A 19,578-nucleotide genomic window follows, 5' to 3' on the forward strand; every position below is an offset into this window, starting at 1 on the left:
CTAAAAACATATCTAGAATGAAATGCCTGTTTATCTTCCAGACAAGAAGTTTTCAGACTTCAAATCTAACTGAGTGTGTGACGTTTTGTTCAGTTACCTTTGCAATACAAGGCCAGGTCACAGATTTGATCAAAGTTACTGCATAGTAGCTGGGTAAGAATCAGGCACAGAAGACAAAAACTTACCCGTGAATAAGAGGAAAAGTAGCAGCAGGAGAGCAGCATTGTACACCCTGGATGTAGTTTTCTTTAATTCCATGACAGGTCTAAGAGTGGCCGTTCTGAAAACCTCAGGGGAGAAGCAGTAGCTGGAAGCTAGCAAACACCAGCTCTCCCCACATCACGGACTTCGGCAAATTTTCTCTACTACAGGCACTGGCTCCATGCTCTGCCGGACTGGGGACTAGCACTAACACAGTGGACAGAGTCCCTGTCCACTCTCAAATGCTTCCCTCACGTTCCGGGAACAGAGAGAAAACTCTGCCTGGATCTCACGGATTGAACTGCACAGGGCAAAGCAAGCCGGATTTACAGGCACAGCAGCTGGAGGGCTTACAGGTCCGCGTCTGAACAAAGCCTAGGCTGTCAAAGGCAGTGAGAAATTGAAGAACTGGGAGACTCACAGTACAAGGCAAAAGGGAAAAAAGACCCTGTGTGGTCTTCTGCTTTCTGTTTTTTTGAACTCCCCCTATACAATGAAGAAAACAAACCTGGTGTCTCCTCCATATCTGTGACAGGCGCTCAGAACTGGCTTGGGGACTGAGGTGGCCTGGGGTCGTTTCTAGGATGCTGGCTTCTGTATCAGTCTGTATTTACAGACAAATTCCAGATGAGGATCAATCGCAATCTTCTGATAGAGGCTGCTTTGTTCAAAGAGAAAATAAGACAAAAGACAAAAAGCACACTGTTAATCCCAAAGAGCAGGGGTGGTCCACATTAGCCTTTACTGCTCCCTCTCATACATCATGAAACATGTGAACCCACAAGACATATGAACCCACAAATTGTACATGAACTCTCTTTTCTCCATTCTTATCTGCATAACACAAGCACCAAATCACATCAGCACTTTTAGATGCATGCATTTCGTTTTAGAAGTGGAAAAAATTATCGGTGTCCATTGTTTTATGAGAGTAACTGGAAAAAGACAATCCACACTCAGTTGTGACCTACTAAGTACCTCTAAACCCCCATCACAATTGGATTAAATTAGCCGTAATGAGAATTACGTACAGTGCCTCACCCTTCCACTGACAGCTAAAAATAGAAGGCAGGTAGGATGCCACACCAATTCCTAGCTTATGCAAGAAATATGCAGGATGGCAAGGAATCGGTGCAGGTAGGCCTAGGCTAAACGTGATGAAAACAGCAGCAGTCCTACAATGAGTAATTTATATTATCTCAGCATCCTTGCAGAGCAGAGAGAGGCTGATGGGCCACGTGCAGGGAAACGGGATATTTACTGTGTTGTTTTTACCTTCAGTGCAAAAAGCAGAAGAGTCACAGCAAAAGCGCTTTCACCACCAAACCACTGCAATTCAGGAACAAATGGTTCATCTCACTTGCCTGCCTTGGAATGCTCCAAAGATGATATATCATGTGTTATCAACCTTATCTGGACCACCCTGCCCCCACTTTCATCTCTGGTGTCTTCAGTCTGTTTTCTCAAGATCAGCCACAGTATTAGTTTCGTGCCAGTTACCACAACCATCTGGAACTCATTTCTCTCTCTTTAGATGCTCATTTTGCTACCAGGGGACTTAACCAAGAGCTGACGTGCAGAACCTCTCTGCTCAGAAATTTTTTGCCTCACCTGTGTGAATTATCCTCCTAACACCTCACCTTTTCCAAATCAAAGCAAATACATATGAATTCATCGCACAATTTACACTGCAAGAAACCACCGCTCTTCCTCCGCTGAGTACAGCCACTTCTGTGAGTTGACCAGAGCAATACTTCACAACGCTTAGGAAATAAAACTATCCACAGTAATTTATGGCTCATATGTCTACCTGAATGACATGCTCAACTTTCATAAAACAGAATTAGCGTAACAAATCCCACACGTAAGAAAGTGGAGGTCCTCCCACAGAGGCTTAGGTCTCGTGCAGGTCTGCTGCTACTGCTGTGCTGCACGGCCTGCAGCACCTCATACCCCTGACGGAGCCATTAGCTACGAAAGACTTGTTACACACTAGCTGGACTCAGAAAAGAGCAAAACAGTTTGGCAGAGGCTGAACAATGAAAAAGCTCCAGAGAGGAACATTCTTGGTGTCTCTCCGTCCATTGGAGACAATGCCTCAAGCAGCAGCTTCTTGGGCTAGTGACTGAGTTTTACTCTGGTGTCTTCATTTGGTCTTTCTGTCAAGTTAATGCTGATGGGTTCCACTGCTAACATGGCAATATGTCAATAATAGTACACAGGCAGGAATGCTATGAATGGTACCTTTTTGAAGGTACCGTTTCATGCATTTGTCACAACAGGGTTTGATTTAAGCAACCTGGGAAACAGCAGCAGTATACGGATCCCAGCCAAAATCTTCCACAGACAGAGGTGAGACTCTCATGCCTGTACTGCTGCCAGGACACACGTACTGTGAGTTCTGGGGTTGGAGCAGGTTACGAGGTGTGATCCTCTTGAAAGAAGTGTTCACTTGCTCTCTGTGACCACTGTTAACCGCTAGCGCATATAAGTGGTCTGCCAGGACTTAAGGCTCATTTCATGTTGCTGAAAACCCAAGCTAATGAAGACCACATAGATCAAGACATCCGACTTCCTTATAATAATCTAAATACCTTAATCCAGTGTCTACCTGTGAGGCTATTAGGATTTAATTTTTTCAGCGTTCATGTTTGCAATTTCATGAGATTTTGCCAGCGTAAGTAGCAGACCATTTCTGTGCTGCACCCTTGGGCACACAAAAGCCAATGTGGGTATTAAGCAGCTTAGTCCAATTAAAGGACCCTAATGCAACTCTGTTAAGGCCCTGATTTGTTAGGCTTGACTATGTTTCCAAAGGAGCACAACTGGGTGGACTTGTTATCTAAAGTATAAGCTCCAAGTCCTTAGTCATCCTTGCTAAAGCCTTCCCCAAACTGGCCGTGGTTTGTGCTACCTCCGCATCGCTGCAGTTCAACGTCAGTATAATCTGCTCCTTAACATAGTATTAAAACTAGAGCCAAAGGACACAGCTGCTTTCGTCTGTGTAACACTCATTACAGGAGACTTAAGGACAGCAAAACAGCAAGGCTTCTATTCTCAGCCAGGCGGCAGGAAACTTTGCAAGCCGGAAATGCATGCCACGAAAATGGGGCAGCAGTAGGCAAGCTGGATTAAGAGAAAAGGGAGAGAGCAGGCCTGGGGTACTCTGCAGAACCTTTCTGTCTTCTTATTCTATAGCTTTTTCTATACTTTTCACAAAACAATCCTATACGTTTTTCTACAAAGAGTTTAGAATGAACTGCGCAGCCAAGTACCTCAGCAAAACAGTTTGCGCTTTCCATTCAAAGAACAATGTATTCCTGCATGTGTTTCACAATCTTTCTTCACACAGGGCTTAAAATAATCCTGCTATTACAGATTGGATACTACAGCTTAGATGTGTGTTATGACGGCCAACATCATGGACAGAAGCTGGTAAGAATAAAGGCATTCCTACCTCCTGTCATACGGACATACTGCACCTGCCTTGGAGGACAGAGCCTCACCTTCCCTCCTGACAGTACTGGAACCTCACCACTGAATACAGACCTACTTTTCTGAATTGAACAATGCAAGCTAACAGCATCAAAATCTTCCGTTTTTTTCCCCAGGTTCATCGCTGGAGGGTTTTTAGGCACCACCATAAACAAAGGAGCCCATACTAAGAGTGCCTGCAGACTTAGAACTTGTGAAGTTGAGCTAGTTAAGAAACAAACTTCCAGTACCACTCAAAAACATTGTGCAAAACGTTACTGCTTCAGTACGCTCTTCAGCTCCCAATCACTGCTGCGAAGGGCCAGGCATATTTTTAAAAAGTTCAGGTTTTGGGATTTGAAGCCTACAGACTCACAGGCCAATTCTGTACTGAAAAGTTCAAACGCAGTTCTGTGATGCAATGCTTGAGGGTTCTCCAGGGTCCACTCTCTAACTCGAAATTGGCTCTTTCCTGTAATAATCAAAGTTTTTGTCCGGAACACGCATTGTCACCACTTTTCCATCTGGCCACTAGATGGCCCTTCTGCACTGCACAAATTCAAGCAAAGGCCATTTTGCTTGTGAAAACAGGAGAGTTGAAAAGAAATTCCTGTTATCACCAGCACTACCAAACGAATGCAACTAGACGCATCCTGAAATGCTGTAGGACTGTGCCACTGAACACTACGAGACCTACTGCAACGTCCACGCATCAGAAGGGCCAAGGACGAGTTTTGTTTTTGAGTCAAAACTTTAAAGTTGCTGTTAAAACGTGGGGGGGGCAGGAGGGGGGAAAATCACACAAAGTTTCCAGACCCAAGACATCTCAATTACACTTTTTAGACACAATAAATGTAGTTTCCTATCATCGCTCATCAGAACTGGTGGCAAGTCAGTCATGCTGCCTGGTAAGAGCAATAAGCATATGGCAGTGGTCAGTCCCAGGTAATGGCAATGAAACAATCGGCATGACAAGAAAGAGCAGAAAGGTTGCTATTTCTTGCTGTGCAGCAACTCAATAGAATAATGTAATGGATGGTCAGAGTTGTGACCCAGTCTCACTTTCCTGGAGCACAACAATCAATTTCTGATAAAACTGTAGTGCTGAGGAAGAAGAGGGTTGACAGTCCAGCAGGACAGAGGCAGAAGGAACGTTTGCTTATGAGAATTTCATAGCAAGTATCTCTGTGGGTTAAGACTGACTATAGCATACGCATCCCATAGGCGTAGGTTTGGGTTCTAACTCTTCCCACACACCCGGCCCTGCAAGCCTGGCCATCAGGCGCCATCCTGTGGCAATGGACTCTCATTCTCGTGATGCACCAGTGACCTGGCTCAAATGCACGATTTATGTCAGTCATACAGCTACAAACAGCAAACAAAACCTCACTGAAATCCCGCCTTAACTGCGAAACGGGGGCAACACCTGGTCCTCTTTAAATAATATCACTTCTACAGAGAAATGACATCCTAAGCAGAACTTTTTCTAATCAGGATCACCAGCAATTTCTCGGATGACTCTTGTATTTGTCTGCAGACTATGGGAGATCTAGGATTAGGATTTGAGGGGACAAAATGGAAGCAGATTTGCCTGTATTCTGAAATCACCTACTCTGCCTTGCAATATTGGCTGCTTGTGCAGACATCTTCATTACATGCCTCATTCCAAAAAAGAACAAATTGTAAGAACCGTAACAAGGATATCCACTACAGGCACAGTACCTATAGCTTCCTCTCCAACATATAAGCCCATTCACAACATACACAGACTAGGCCATAGTAAAGACAGGGCCATACTTCTGCGAAGCTCTCTCTAAAGGACGTTACAGAACTCAGGCTCTAACAATGTATGTACCCTTTGATCTACGTGAGACCCTGCTGGAGCGCTGCAGGTCAACTTGAAGCCCCTTTGATCCTCTTCCACTGCTTACAGCTGCCTCGGTAGAGGTGAATCCCTTCCAAGGGGCCTCTCTTGGCAGATGGGAAGATGAGAATGTTGATCAGCTAACAGGAGGCAGCTAACAGTGTAAAAAAGGTCTCAGGCAAGATTTTCTGCAGTAAAATGTTATAGCAGGAAGAAAGATGTGTCCAATACATTGCCTGGATCTAAGAGTGCTTTGAAGTTGCGTTGGCTATTAAGACGCCTTTTTGCTGCTGTTTTTGTCAAAATGATCCAACATGCTTGTAAATACCCCTTCTCACTACGGCTATCACTGCTTAGACGGAGCCTCTCCAGCCACAGGAGGGCAGTGCTGGGCAGTTTGCTGATCTACCAGCCTAACAACAGCTTTGAAAGGCAACCTTCTGAATTAGCATACGTTTGTTGCCAGTGTCTGCATTGCTGGCAACCTTGGAGTCATGCTGGTGCCTAGAGCGCTTAGCAGCTTCAGGGGAAAAGCTAAATGCTTAGCCAGAACCAAAGGAACCTATAATCAGAGCCAAAGTAAGGGAGCTATGCCCTGCAGCAGAGCCTGGGTGAAAGGAACCTTGTAACTCCAAAGTTTGCACTCCTGTGGAAGCAAAACATGGGGGTGGAAGAAAAGGGAATTTTGGAAAAGCCCCCACCTGGACCTGAAAAACAAACACATCAAGCTGCACCATGTGAGCTGCCTATTCTGAAGCAGAGACTAGCCTCAAAGTCCTGCATGTAACATCTATCTCTGCCATGGAAATGACACCTTTGAATGCTGCATAAATCAGCAAGCTCTGCCTCATTTTCCTTCCAGATGTAATCTCTGTAGTCTCTCACAGGCTTCATGCACACAGCCTGCTCTGTAATGAGGCCTCTGCGAAAAACTGAACATTCTTACCGCAGTAGGTGGCAGGAAGTAAAATGGATGCAGACCACAGATCTGCCAAACGTTGAGGAATGAGTAATTTTCTTCAAGAAGCCAAAGATGTGGGGCTTGCTTTTGTGCATTTGCACCTTAATGAAAACTCCACTCAAGAACTACTCTTTTTACCTCCAAGTCCGATCCAGGTCACTAAACAGACACATTTGTCAACAAAAAAGCAAGGGACAACTATAAAGGAACAGCCTTATGTTCAGTTTCCTGACTCACAGGCTGGTCATATAGTCCAGCTACTTTCAGTATACTGACTTCCTAGGCCATGTTTCACACCATAACCACTGACTGTGCCGCAGTGACACAGAGTAGCAAACATCATCTAGTTAACTTCGGTCCTAAGAATATTTCAGACTGAAGCTCCCATGTGAGTCAATTGTTTTTTTTCTTCACAGGTGCCCCAGAATAATGGCCTTACCTCAACTGGGTGTGCAGAAGTTGCTGGATCTGCTGTCATGTGGATAAGAGGGTCTGGCAGCCTTGCAAGGATTACTGCAGCATGCACTGGCATGCGGGCAGACATTTCATTTTGCTGAGATGCTAAATCCTGGTGTTTCCATCACTATCCATTTGTCAGATTGCTTAACAAACCTTTTAAGAAAGACAAATACAGATCTTTAGATAATGGTTAACAGCATTCAGGCTTGTTCTCATAGTGTTCAAATGGTGCTTCATCCCAATGTCAATAGCACTGAATTTGTTTCATAATTAGGACTTGAGTAATTAACTTGTCATCAAACTGGCAACAATTCTTCCAGACCTGCTCTGTATGTGTAGACCACTCTTTAAGAGCAGAAAATACCATGTAAGGCAGCAAATTTAACTTAATAAGCAAACTTAACTTAATTAGCATATATACTTGTACTCCTGACTGTTTCCCTCTGGCATATAAAGGTTTTTATGATGACCAACTACATTACTACTAATCTGGCAGCACTAATGTCAGATCAGAACAATCTGAGCTGAGAGACAATCCCACATTTGGTTAATTCTCTCATTCTCTATTAGTACTGCTGCATTACTGCAAACTAACATCAAGGACTAGGGACCTATACAATTAGATGTTACGGAAATATACATTCCCTGACAAAGACAGCTCAACATCAGTTATGATAAATACAACAGGTGAATTGTACCAATATACTAAGCATTTTCCTGACTTTGAAGAGTGAATGTTTATGAGTCATCAGTTACAGGTCTTAAGATATCAGTAATCTCAAATCAAACTTTAATTCAAAGACACAGTAAAAAATAAACTCCAAAGATATACCCACCTTAATTCTGTGATCCTTGCAGACTTAAATCAGGCCCAGTCCCACACATCTGCTTCTAACTGCATAACTGGACCAGAGACAAGGGTAGGCAGAGGTTTTTAGGGATTCAGCACTTCTCTCTGCCCTGAGGGAAGATCTGGTTTGTTCCATTTCTCTTAGGGAGCATAGTTTATGCACATTTTCTACTTGCAACAGCAGGCAAGCTTCTGCTGAGCTTCTGCAGAAGGTGATATTGATCTGCAACACAAGTGCTTGAATCTTTAGCTCTGCTAACTGGTGTGCTGAATGTGCACGGGAGTTCATCAATATGTCTGAAACAAAATCTGCTTGATGGCCTCTGAAAGAAAGAAAAATGAAGCTTTTATAGCATGCTGAATTAAAACACAGTCTATAATCTTGATTTACAGTCAAGAAGTCCAACTATGATATAATCAACTTTCATATACACAATCCATTGCATTGCACAAGGTTAATATCGCTTTCTTGCTACAACAGGCAAAAGGAGATGTGATACCCACATCTGGCTGCGCGTTACATCAACTGTGATGACAACACACTGAATCAGGGCGAACGGTGCAGTTTGACTGTGCACTTTACTACATGGAGCACTTTTAAGCTGAGGGCCTCTGTTGCTCATGCTGGCATTCAAGAGCAATCAGCCCTGTGACTACATTGCCAAAGGCCTCAGGCGTGGGAAAGGGAAGCAGCAGCAGCAAAGGCTGAAGCAGAAGAATCCATATTCACACAAGCCCTCAAAAACTTACAGTAGAAAGTGACCTCAGCAGATTGAAGCAAACACATAGGGTACTGTTTTAAACTTTTCCAACCTACTTCTGAGCACAACCATAGGAATGGAGTGCTGGCAAATCCTGGTAAGAAGTACAATGGTAGCTTCCTCAGGATTACAATTGTTTCAGTAAGAAAAGCAAGAATAAGCACCGAAGCATCTCTCTCTGATGAGATACATAAGGCTTCTTATGAGGTTGCATACAAAATATTCTAGTGGATGGATCTAGAAACTTCCCAAGAACTATGGGAAGAAACATGGAAAGAATTCTAATACTTTAAAAATCATGTCTAATGCCATCAGCTTTGCCATTCCCCAATTATATGTACCATTTCTGGAAAGAAGCATGATAACTCTCAGCTTATTGGAACACTATCCATTTCAACCCTGAAAAACTCCACTGCAACTAAGTCAACATCATATATACCTGAATAAGAAGCAGCATCTTGTATCTTTAAAGAAGTTTTCCATGCCGAGGCCAGTTTTTCAGCATCATTTATTATGCTTGAATGCTTTATGAGACAGAAGGCACAAACCTGACAATTTCATTCTCATTTGCTTTGGCAGTGACGGTATATGCCAGCCTGGCTATACTACCTGGGCAAATGATGACTCTTTCTGCTTCCAACCCAGCTTTACATCCTCTTTCTATTACAGGACATGACTTCAGAAAAATGTCCTATCTGTGACCAGAAGGCAGGCCAAAGTATAGATGGATGAGCTTCCTGTAATAGTAGAACAGCTGCAGAAATTTAGTTTCACTCTATGATAGTGTATGAATCTACCTCTGGATCTTTAGCTTTGCTAACCTGTACGTTCAGTGAGTCACAGATGTTTCATAAGGGCCTATTAGTGCTTAAAAAAAATATCTCTTTGGCTGAAGATTTAAACTCCATTTGATCCTAAAGTCTTTTTAATGCATGACTCTGAACCAAGGGACTTTGCATATTTCTGCTTCCCCAGAAGGTCAGTGGAGCAACGACTCTGGAAAAAACGGAATCCAAGAGCAAGGAGAAAAATCTCTTTTACATGAGTGTGTTCTGAGAAAATGACAAACCACTGTCACTTGTACTGTATGAAAGTAAATTAGAATTTCTTCAATTCTATTTCACCTCTCTGTAAAGCTTGTTAAAACACGGGTTTCCTTTGCTTCTGCATGTCCTTTGATTCAGGCCAGACAATGTAACATGGAGATTAATTACTACTCAGCAACCCAGTATTTCTGAGATTTCACAGCTTCATTTCACTTAGAAAGGTGAAATACAACCTGCAATACTGTCAGCTGTATGGGCTGTTACATTTCCTCTCACAACTTGGGGAATCATACAGCCATTTCCCTGACATCTTGAATGAGCTAACGCTTACTTTGGATTTTTCTTTGTTAGTCACTGTTAACCCTAAGTTGCCTTCAAGAGCGCACACTACAGGTGAATGATCCAGCACTTTTATTATAGCAACCAACTTTCAGGAGTACATGAATGAGAAAACAAAAGCAACCAAAATGCAAGGGAGAAAGCCAGGAATATCAACGCATTGTTTTTCTATCTTGAAACAGTTTCTTCCCATTCAGTAAGAGGTTATGTCCTTCAGGCATTATTTTAAAATAGTGAATCCACTCCTGGCTATTAACTTCAACACTGATACACACTTAACTCCAGTTGCCTTGTTTATTTCCCCCAGTAACTTAACCCCATTGGCAATTTCTGTTAAAATCATAAAGCTGACACTTTGTATTTCCACAACCAAATATCCACTAGAGTCAACACTGAAGTCAAAGCCACAGTTCACCCTATTTCCATGACTTTAAAGCTCATAATCTTCCATTAAATTAGCCAGTAAGGACAGTGATTTGCTGATTCTGCCCAGCAGAGGACTTGATCTCTTGCTTATTTCTATTGCTTTACAGAAATAGTACTTCAATTACAAGTACATCCTTGTGTGCTGATAGAATCTCACTGTTAGGTCAGAACAGGTTCCTACAATTTAGGAACCAAATAACTTATTTGGGCAGTAACACACAGGAATTGCCACAGCAGCAACAGACACAATGCTCCCCGATTCATTCATCCATCTTCAGCTGAAACTGAGCTTCCAGGGGTGAAATAAGGTCAAAACAAAGTAAAGAGTGAAATGGAATCTGTCCGACAATAAGGCAGGTGTCAGGCGCCCGATCCACAGCGCCTGACCAAGGACAAAACGGTCGTTCGCCGTTAGCTGTGGTGGGATGTTGGGAATTTCGAGCAGATGTTAATGGGATGAATACATACTAGTCATACAGCCTCAGAATGATAATGGCTCTAAATACCAAAAGCATATTGATCTCTTGAAGTGCATAGTCAGAACATCTAATGGCTCTAGAGAGTGCAGGGAAACACTCAAACGGGGGGCGGGAGGGGGCAGAAAAAAGGAAAAAGAGAAGACGCTTTAGATTGGAGAGTTTTATCAGTTAAGAAAGCCTTGGGGCACACAGGGAATGTTAAAATGCTACTGCACATACAGACACATACTGAGGGATGCCAAGAATGTGCAATTTGTGCATAGGAATGGAAGAATGAATTTACAGAACTTGTATGATTATAGCAGGTCTAAACCACTTCTTCCAGGTAGAATATTAGAACCAGAAAGAACCTAAAGGGGAAAACAAATCCTGCACTGTCCTGGTGGATCAAAACTGTGGGAAAAGAAAAACTAATACCAGTGACACAGAGAATGCAGATGCTGTTCAAAAGACATTCAAAGGCAAATTCTTTCTATTTTAATGACCTCAGCTGTTATTAGTAATGCAGATCAGGGCTTTATTTTAACAGGAGATCTCATTTCTAACCTGAAGTGTCTTTTTCAAGTGTGAGACATTTGAAAGCTCCTTTTAAAACAAGGGCTGGGTAACTGGGAAATTCAATTCATTCTCTTTGCTTTGATATCTGTTTAGTTCAGCACTATACACACTGTCAGAAGCATAATGTTATCCTCCACTCTGCACTAGAAGGCCAAGTGGTCCAACGGCATATGCTCTCTGCTCCATGGTACTGATCCAGTGTTTTCACCATCTCACAAAAGCACGTAGCTGTTTGAAGGAAGACGAGACTCCAGGGCAACAGAACTGCAAATTATCAGCTTGTTCAGTGGTGTTTTTCTTTTTTATGAGGTACAAATCAGACTAAGCTACACTAATAGAAAGATCACTGTAAAGTTCACTCTCAGCAGTGCCGCCATAGGAACATGCCATAATTCTATGGACTCCGGTCAATAGTATTATATATCCACTGAACCACTAAGGACATTAAGCAAACATATCAAAGAGATGAGAAAAAGATTCCAGTTGTCCTGAGCTTCCCACTCTCTGACCACAAAACCGCACTCTCACATCAAATGGGGAATGAAACTCAAGGGACGTTTTAATCCTACACCCCTGCTCTAATTAATAATCCTACTTTATCAATATTTGATGGAGCTGTTATTGTGTCTCCTCTGACCATTACACTTTTCAAATAATGCTCTGAATTATGCTGCTCTATAGCAATGTAATAGCAATGTACTGCTTTCAAGGTAATACAGGAAGAAAACATGGCACCTCCTTCCCTAACACAGTGCCTTTCCAGAAGACCCTGCCTCAGGACTAGACCATGAGAACGAGAGTTATACCGTATCTTACTGGGTAACCATTTATGCAAAAATATACACTGACTCAGCCCTAAACGACCCCTCCCCTTTGTGGCCCACTATGCCACCATCATATGGAAAAGGAAATATATTCATACCCTGAAAACCAAATCAAAACATAGATAAATACTAAGCACAACAGGGAACAGTCATTGTGTATACTGGCATAGAGAATCAGAGTTAATAAGGCACATGAGCAATTATGACAAGAAAAACTTACAATTTTTTTCAATCTGAAGTGTTGAGGAGGAGGATGTAGACTACCCTGTGCTAAACATAAGAAAAATGCCCATCCCTCACCACAAAACCTTCATGCATGTCACACACACTCACTTAGATGAGTACATGATTAGGTATGTGTCCTGGTTTTGGCTGGGATAGAGTTGTGCTTGCATTTCCACAGGGTTAAGAGGTTACTGCTGCTACCCAATTACTCATCAGCACAGTTCCACAAGAGAGTACTCCCCTTCTGCTTTGCATGCGTAACTGCAAATGCAATAACTCCCAAAACAGATGTTGTTAACATGATCAAGAATTGCAAGTGCTTAAACTAATGTGAATTGCTTAGGTAAAAGGCAGCTCAAGAACAATTATATGTAGCTACATGAAAAGTTAAACACTCCACAATCCACATCACACTCTAAGGATTCTCTTCAGAAAACAGAATGCATACTCAAAATTCTCCATTAGTGCAGAATCATTAAGATTAGTCCCTGCTGCTGAAGAACTGAGACACAGGGAAAGGCAGTACAAATTCACGGATATAGAAAGGGCTTTTTCTGTGGATTCTTCAGTCTCCCAGTTTCTGAACACTGTACCTTTCATCTGTGAGGGATCTTAGTTAAAACAAACACAGAAAGTAAAAGTAAAACGAACATTTAAGAGAAAAAGAACCTGCTGACATGAGAGAAGCAGTCAGCCCGTGCATTTTCTCAGTGCTACCCAGCTTGTTTCTCTACAGGACAACTGTTCCCAAAGCAGAGGTAGGGGCTGAAGTATGGCACCTTATTGGGAGGCTTACACTTTCCTGTCAGACCACACATTTTCCCAGTTCCAGGCTTCTACTGCATTATACAATGTTGGTACCATAGCATGCAAGTATCAATTCATGGAGAAATACAGAGAGGGAGCAGAGACGCAGATTAATTCATCCCAGTTCAAAGGCTGGGCAATAGTGGCTTCCCCCAACTGAAAAGCAATACCAGAGCAGTTACTGTTTACAGGAAAAAAAAGAGCAAAGAAGTACTGAGAGTCATCCCCAACCTTCAGTCACTAAAGATTACTCATAGAAGTGTGGCACCCTTCTTCCCTAGCTCCCTATTGCAGTTATCAGGATAAAAACTACAATTCAGCCTCACAGTAGTGAGAGGGGAAAGGAAAGAAAAAAGTGGGGATGAAGGAAGCCAGTCAAAATCAGGTATGGGACTCCATATAGTTAGATATGTTATTTGTTTATTTATGTGTATGTGTGTGTGAGGGTTGGGGCACGCAGAAATCACATAAAAGAGGTTTCTGCAGCTTTAGCTTATGGAACACAAATCAGATATATTAAAATGGGAAGATTAAAAGAAAAGTACCAAAGAGTTCTTGAGGTATTCATGGGACAACAGGTAGAAGTCGAAGTGCCACAAGCAGCCAGAGAGATTGTTACTTACTATGCATCTTCTATACTTATCATCCGACTCAAAGCCCAGTGAAGTAATTAAAGATAGCTAGCAATTACAGTAGGCTTTGGTTCAGGCCCACAGAGAGCATGCTGCTAGGAAGCTCAATCCTTCACATTTCAGCAGATTGTGACAACTGTGAGATTGCCAAAGGTCAGAAACTATGGAGAGAGGGAGTAAGTCCTGAATAACATCTGTCCAGTGAGTTAAAAACACTAGATGATGCAAGCTTTGAGGGAACTTGTATGTCATCTGTTCTGTCTTTAGAGACAAGACGCAGTTGCATTTTATTTTTTCCCAGCAATGATACAAGCACTGAACAGCAAACAGATGGAGGTGTCATAAGCAAAGTGTGAAAAAGAAAAAAAAAAAAAGTATAAAGTGAGAGTCCCTCTGCTGGAGATTTTCATGCTGCAAGATCCTGTTTGTAATGACCTGTCAGAAAAATGCCTCAACTGCTGCAGGTTGGGGTAAGCAGTGGATAAGCATAGGTACTTAACCTTGGAGACAGAGGGTCCCCGAGGATGGACTGGTTATCCAGACCACAACGCAAGGCAGGTCACAGAACTGGGCAGGCCAACAACTGTGTGCAGTGCAAGAGCAGCCTGCATACCTGACCGATGGCTCGCTGTTATCATCAACCCTGGCACGATACTGTTTACAGGAGTATTCCTGCAAATTCTGAGCAGCAGAACACTCAGGAGGTCCCAAGTGGCAGAGTAATGCTTTTGGTTGGTTGTTTCCACCCACAAGTAGAGGGACAAAAAAAGAAAGGTGGAAAGTACAGAAGTGAAAACATCCCGTAAGTGGAAGGAACCAAATGTTATCAAGATATAATAGAAAAGACTTAATGTGGGCTATCAAAGACTATCTCTCCCCATCACAAAACATGTTAGCCAGGTTTAACTGAGCAGTATGGATTTTGAGGGACACGCTGTTTAACCTATAAAAAGGTTTGGATATGTTATATTTTAGTCTTTCTGCCAGGAGGTCCTTTATTGAACCTGCTCTAAATGGTAACTTGTTCAACTGAAGAAGAGGCACTTTCTGCCATGAGCTGTAAAAGGATGTTAGTTTTCAATTTTGTTTTTGAACAATGTCTCAGATACTGATTTCTACCTCACGCTCAACATAAGTTATGTTTTCTTCACAGTTTGGTACTCAGAGCAGAAAGAAACAGCATTTTCCTGAATACTTTCCTGAATCTCTAAACAGATCTTTTTAAACATGATGTTCTCTGAACAGATCATCCCAATACTTCTCCATCCCATAACCGAGCAGCCATAACAAACCAAAGCTTTTGGCAATACTGAATTGCTCAAAGAAATCTGAGACTTCGTACTGCTCATAGGTCTCCCTCAGGGCCCTGAGTGGGTTGCAATAGCAGAGTCGCTCTAAATAGCTTGTATCCAAACACTCTGCTTCAGGGTGATTAAATATATAAAATGTTACACATCCAATGTTTGAAATTAAAAGGCCCAGAGCACCTAAGAGATGCTTTCCACACAGAGCTCAGTATAGCACTGGAAGTACTGGAAATACCACCGTGTGATGCAGTCACAAACCATTGCTCTGAAGAATAGCAATCCGGAACAGAATGGAACAGCGAGGAACTGCAAGATGTAAGACTAACTTTTTTTCCATTTTATTCCACATGTAAGCCAGTCTTTGTTGCAGACCTGTATGAGAAAACAGATGCTATACACATTCATCTGCTCCTAGGATTAGTATCTGTGTAAGTGTGCTAGTCTAGGCAATTCAGTGTTTTATTCAGGCTTTTATTGTTACTGTGAGATCTTTATGCTTCGAGAGGAAAACAAGTTAGGGATTTTTTCCTTTAAAAACGCTATACTTTATAAAGCTGTTGCTAACAAGAGGAATTGAGTATCTGCAGAGCACACTGATATTTCCTAGTAACAACTGCAAATTAATTAGACTTTGTTATGTAGTTATACCTTTTTCTAATATAACACTAATCCTGACAGTCAGTTAGTACTGATTAGCATCTTGGCAGCGGTTCTCAGTAACTTCTGACTTACCAGGCTGCGGTCCACACTGTTTCAACAAACTATAGAAAAAGGTAAAGCAAAAGCACAGACACAGCCAACACCATCCCTGGCTCACCAAATCATTTAAATATATGAAAGTAAGCGTGGCTTTATAGTCCTTTAATTATGCATTGCCTCTGAATTATGTATGGAACAGAGGGCATGCAGGAATTCTAGTGGAAAGAAGCAGCACGGTGCAGCAGTATTTCCTCACCCAGGATAAGACATGGATGTGCCCTACAACAGATTCACTCCCATTTAATGGAATCCTGTAATTCCCAGAGAATCTGCACACCCATTCTCACGGCAAGAAGCTGTCCCAAGTGCCTAAGAAATGCCCTGTAACCCCCTCAGGAGAATATATTTATATTGCTGGTGAGCAAAACTTTCTCCTATATACTGCTGTACTCTTATTTAGCCCAAATACTGATCAAGAATAACATAATACATAGGTACTTTTCACCTATAAGCCTATAAGACCTAACTGATCTAACATGACGTGTCTAAATACAGAATATACATCATGTCTTTCACATTAGTCAGTGGTTTTGTCATTTATGGCAAATCCCAGAATTGTTCAGATTATTCTGGGACTTTATCTAATCAGCAATTTTACCATTCTGCTGAAAAGTATGCCTGGTTTTGCTACTTTAGTTCAATATTTACACCTCCGCCATTTTTGTGAGTGACAGAAATGAATCAATTTTTATAATGTCACATAATCTAGCTATAATGACACTTGGAAACAAAAGTCAACCTTTTTTTTTTTTTTTCCAGTGTTGCTGCACCACAACCACACCCGTAGTGGTGACAACTGCTACATTACCCGTTATATCAAGTTCTGCCTCTGCTACTTATAGTGGATCTACAATAAACGTATACATACATAAATGATCCATTAGTATGACAACTCCTGTGTTACATCCTTGATTCTATTCTCTTCCTTCCATTTGCGTTTTTCTATTTTACGTTCTTCATTTTAAACACATTGCTGTGTATTATATATAAAGACTTTTTAGAGAAGCGGTAGTAGATAAATGATTAATCCTCTAAGGCAGTTTTACGGGTTGGTCTGTTCTTACCCATTTCAATAGTCTGACATCAACAAGAAACATTCTTCCACCTCCACCCGACCACCTCTTTAGACTGGGTCTGTACCTTGCACTGGGCAAAATACTAAGCACTGCTCCCCAAAGCTAAGTTTTAAGCAGAAAACTTAGTCAACTTCAGCTGTCAACTTCAGATACAGACTCACACATGCAGGCTGACATTTGTTCTGTGCTGGGAAAACTTCTGAAACTCCAGGTCTAATTTTGCCTAAAGAATGTTGGTGGTTTTGTCTTTCCCTTAGGCACAATGACCTTCCCTTGAAACAGTGACAATGCTGGCCTGCTGATCAGCAGCGCAGCATTGCAGCCAGACCTCCTCCGGATGGGGCCAGCGATAGGCAGTGAAATCTAGCTGCCACTTGGTGGCAGAGGTTAGATACCATACTGACATTTCTGGTTCCCAAGAATGCGTCGTGCATGCTTATTCTCTGCCCAAGGTGACTCTCAAGATTATTTCTTGTCTCCTCATTACTTACTATCCATATTTATAGGCAAATTAAAGATTCAAACGTAAACATTTATTCAATTAATCTCTTCGAGTTCAAGTAGAATAAACAGTATCAAATCAATTCATTAGCTGGGGAGGTTCACGACAACTTAACCTATTCATTTTCCATTTCCCCTCTGTGGTATCATGTCTCACACAGGAGTTAAAACATCAAACACCACCAACAGAAAGAGCATAAGAAGCTCTGAACCATCAAACTATTTGCTTCAACTCACAATGAACAGAAAATGGATTTGCTGCAATAATCAAATTAGGCTTGATTCTACACCCCTCTTCCAAAGACTTTGTGTCTAATCTTTTAGTCTTTAGCTGGTAATTCAATTACTAGCTTATTGAGAGCAACTATAAACACAGTATATATTGCTTACTGCGATTTGCTTCACAACACAAATAAACAATACCCTACAAACAGACACTTCCAAATGTCTACTTCATGAGACCTTGTTTATCATTCCCCTTGAGGAAGCCACGTATTTTATTCCTCAAAGATGCTGCAACAGCTCTGACTCTACGGCCACAACCTTCCATCCTGTGAGAGGGGCAGCCCCGTGACTCGAGCAGCTTTGCCCAACACAGGAGCAAGCTGCAAGGTCTAGCCACAAGAACAATCTTTTAAGTCAAGCCAAGCAGACCTACAGAAATTGCATCTATGCTCTCCACTTTTTGTTTCACAGTCTTTTTAAAACCTTCATGACATCGTGAACCTCAAACACATACAGCAATAACTATTCATTTGATCTCTAAACAAATTAAAGGGAACTGACAATTTCACATTTGCAGGACTTTTACAGAGGATTGAGCTGAACACTGTGAGCTACGCTTATGCCTAACCTTGGGCATACAGTCTCCTTCTGCTCCCTACGAATTTGGTCCCCAGCCTTTACTCCTCTCCACCCAAGCCTCCAACTCCATAATGCCATTCAGAGTAAGCTACACAAAGTTGCAGTACATCACGACTGACATGCTCCAAGAAGAATGCTCTATAATAGTTGGTAAGAGGCGTTTTAAGGACAAATAATTTTTATCAACTGTTTTTCTGACAGGAAACTTTGGACAGACTGTACAAGTTGAAGTTCAGGACAAAGTTTATAAACAACAGGCATTTAACCTCTGAAATAAGTATCACAAACCCCCTCAGTAAAGATAATCTCACCTAATAATAACTGGTCGTTCTGTCCACAGAAGAAAACTCTAATCTAGAAACACTGACATAATTAAAGATCAACTTAGTATAAGCCATTTCATACTTCAATTAACTGAATTTGATTAAATTGAAAATTAATCTAGCCAATTTACCAGGTTAGGCAAGCTGGCTCTATGTACACCAGCTGCACTTCATCAAATAGGAGTGCTCTATTTACAAAGTATGCATTTATCCAAATATGGTGGACCTCTTCTGACACTCTAAATGAAGACAGAGAGTAAGCATAAATACACCAAGAGGTTTCTGTAGTGGTAACTTTCAGGATCTATAATAATTATTACTGCTACTGAAGACTTGCTGACTTCCCATGAAGAAACAAATATGGGTTAACATCAGAGCAGGCAGTAATTGTGCATGTGTAAGAGAGAAACCAACTACTTAGCATAATTTACAAATTCTCAACAGAAATAGTTACTGCAGAGACTGAATATACTATCTACCAAATTGCCATTAATTCTGAACTATGTCACTTAGAATATTATTCTTCCATCCACTACATTAATATTTTCCAAACCCAAGACACAGCTGTTCGAGTTGTGAAATCTCAATTTGCCTCTTATTTCAGCATCAGTGGGGAGTTACCATAACTGGTATCCCTAGACCTATTTATATTTTAGTTTCCCAATCCATAAGTGTACTCCTCTATTTCCTGAAACATGTCTAGTTTTAGAATTGTGTATTGCATATTTGGTGCCTTAAGTGCTGCACAAGTTAGTTGGAAAGTGCACCCTTCTCTTTTGCTTCATTATTGGGCAAGAGGCCTGGAAAAATACAAATGTACAGATTTAATATGATAAACCCAG

At 41.6% G+C, this 19,578-nt stretch overlaps 1 protein-coding gene across 4 annotated transcripts in view; it reads right to left on the reverse strand.

Annotated features, from left to right (window-relative positions):
- Positions 1 to 19,578, reverse strand: part of CRB2 (crumbs cell polarity complex component 2) — a 77,782-nt gene that overhangs the window by 43,202 nt on the left and 15,002 nt on the right. For 2 of the 4 annotated variants that reach the window (XM_064468560.1, XM_064468559.1), the window contains 3 exons: positions 7,796 to 8,132; positions 6,940 to 7,112; positions 710 to 859 (listed from right to left, as the gene is read on the reverse strand). In XM_064468560.1, the coding sequence (XP_064324630.1) occupies positions 710 to 725 (16 nt within the window). In that variant the 5' untranslated portion in view covers positions 726 to 859; positions 6,940 to 7,112; positions 7,796 to 8,132. Of the gene's footprint in view, positions 1 to 185; positions 526 to 709; positions 860 to 6,939; positions 7,113 to 7,795; positions 8,133 to 19,578 lie in introns of those variants that run through there. The other 2 variants (XM_009511593.2, XM_064468561.1) reach the window with 2 other exon arrangements.

This window comes from Phalacrocorax carbo, chromosome 18, assembly GCF_963921805.1.
Source record: "Phalacrocorax carbo chromosome 18, bPhaCar2.1, whole genome shotgun sequence".
NCBI lineage: Eukaryota > Metazoa > Chordata > Aves > Suliformes > Phalacrocoracidae > Phalacrocorax > Phalacrocorax carbo.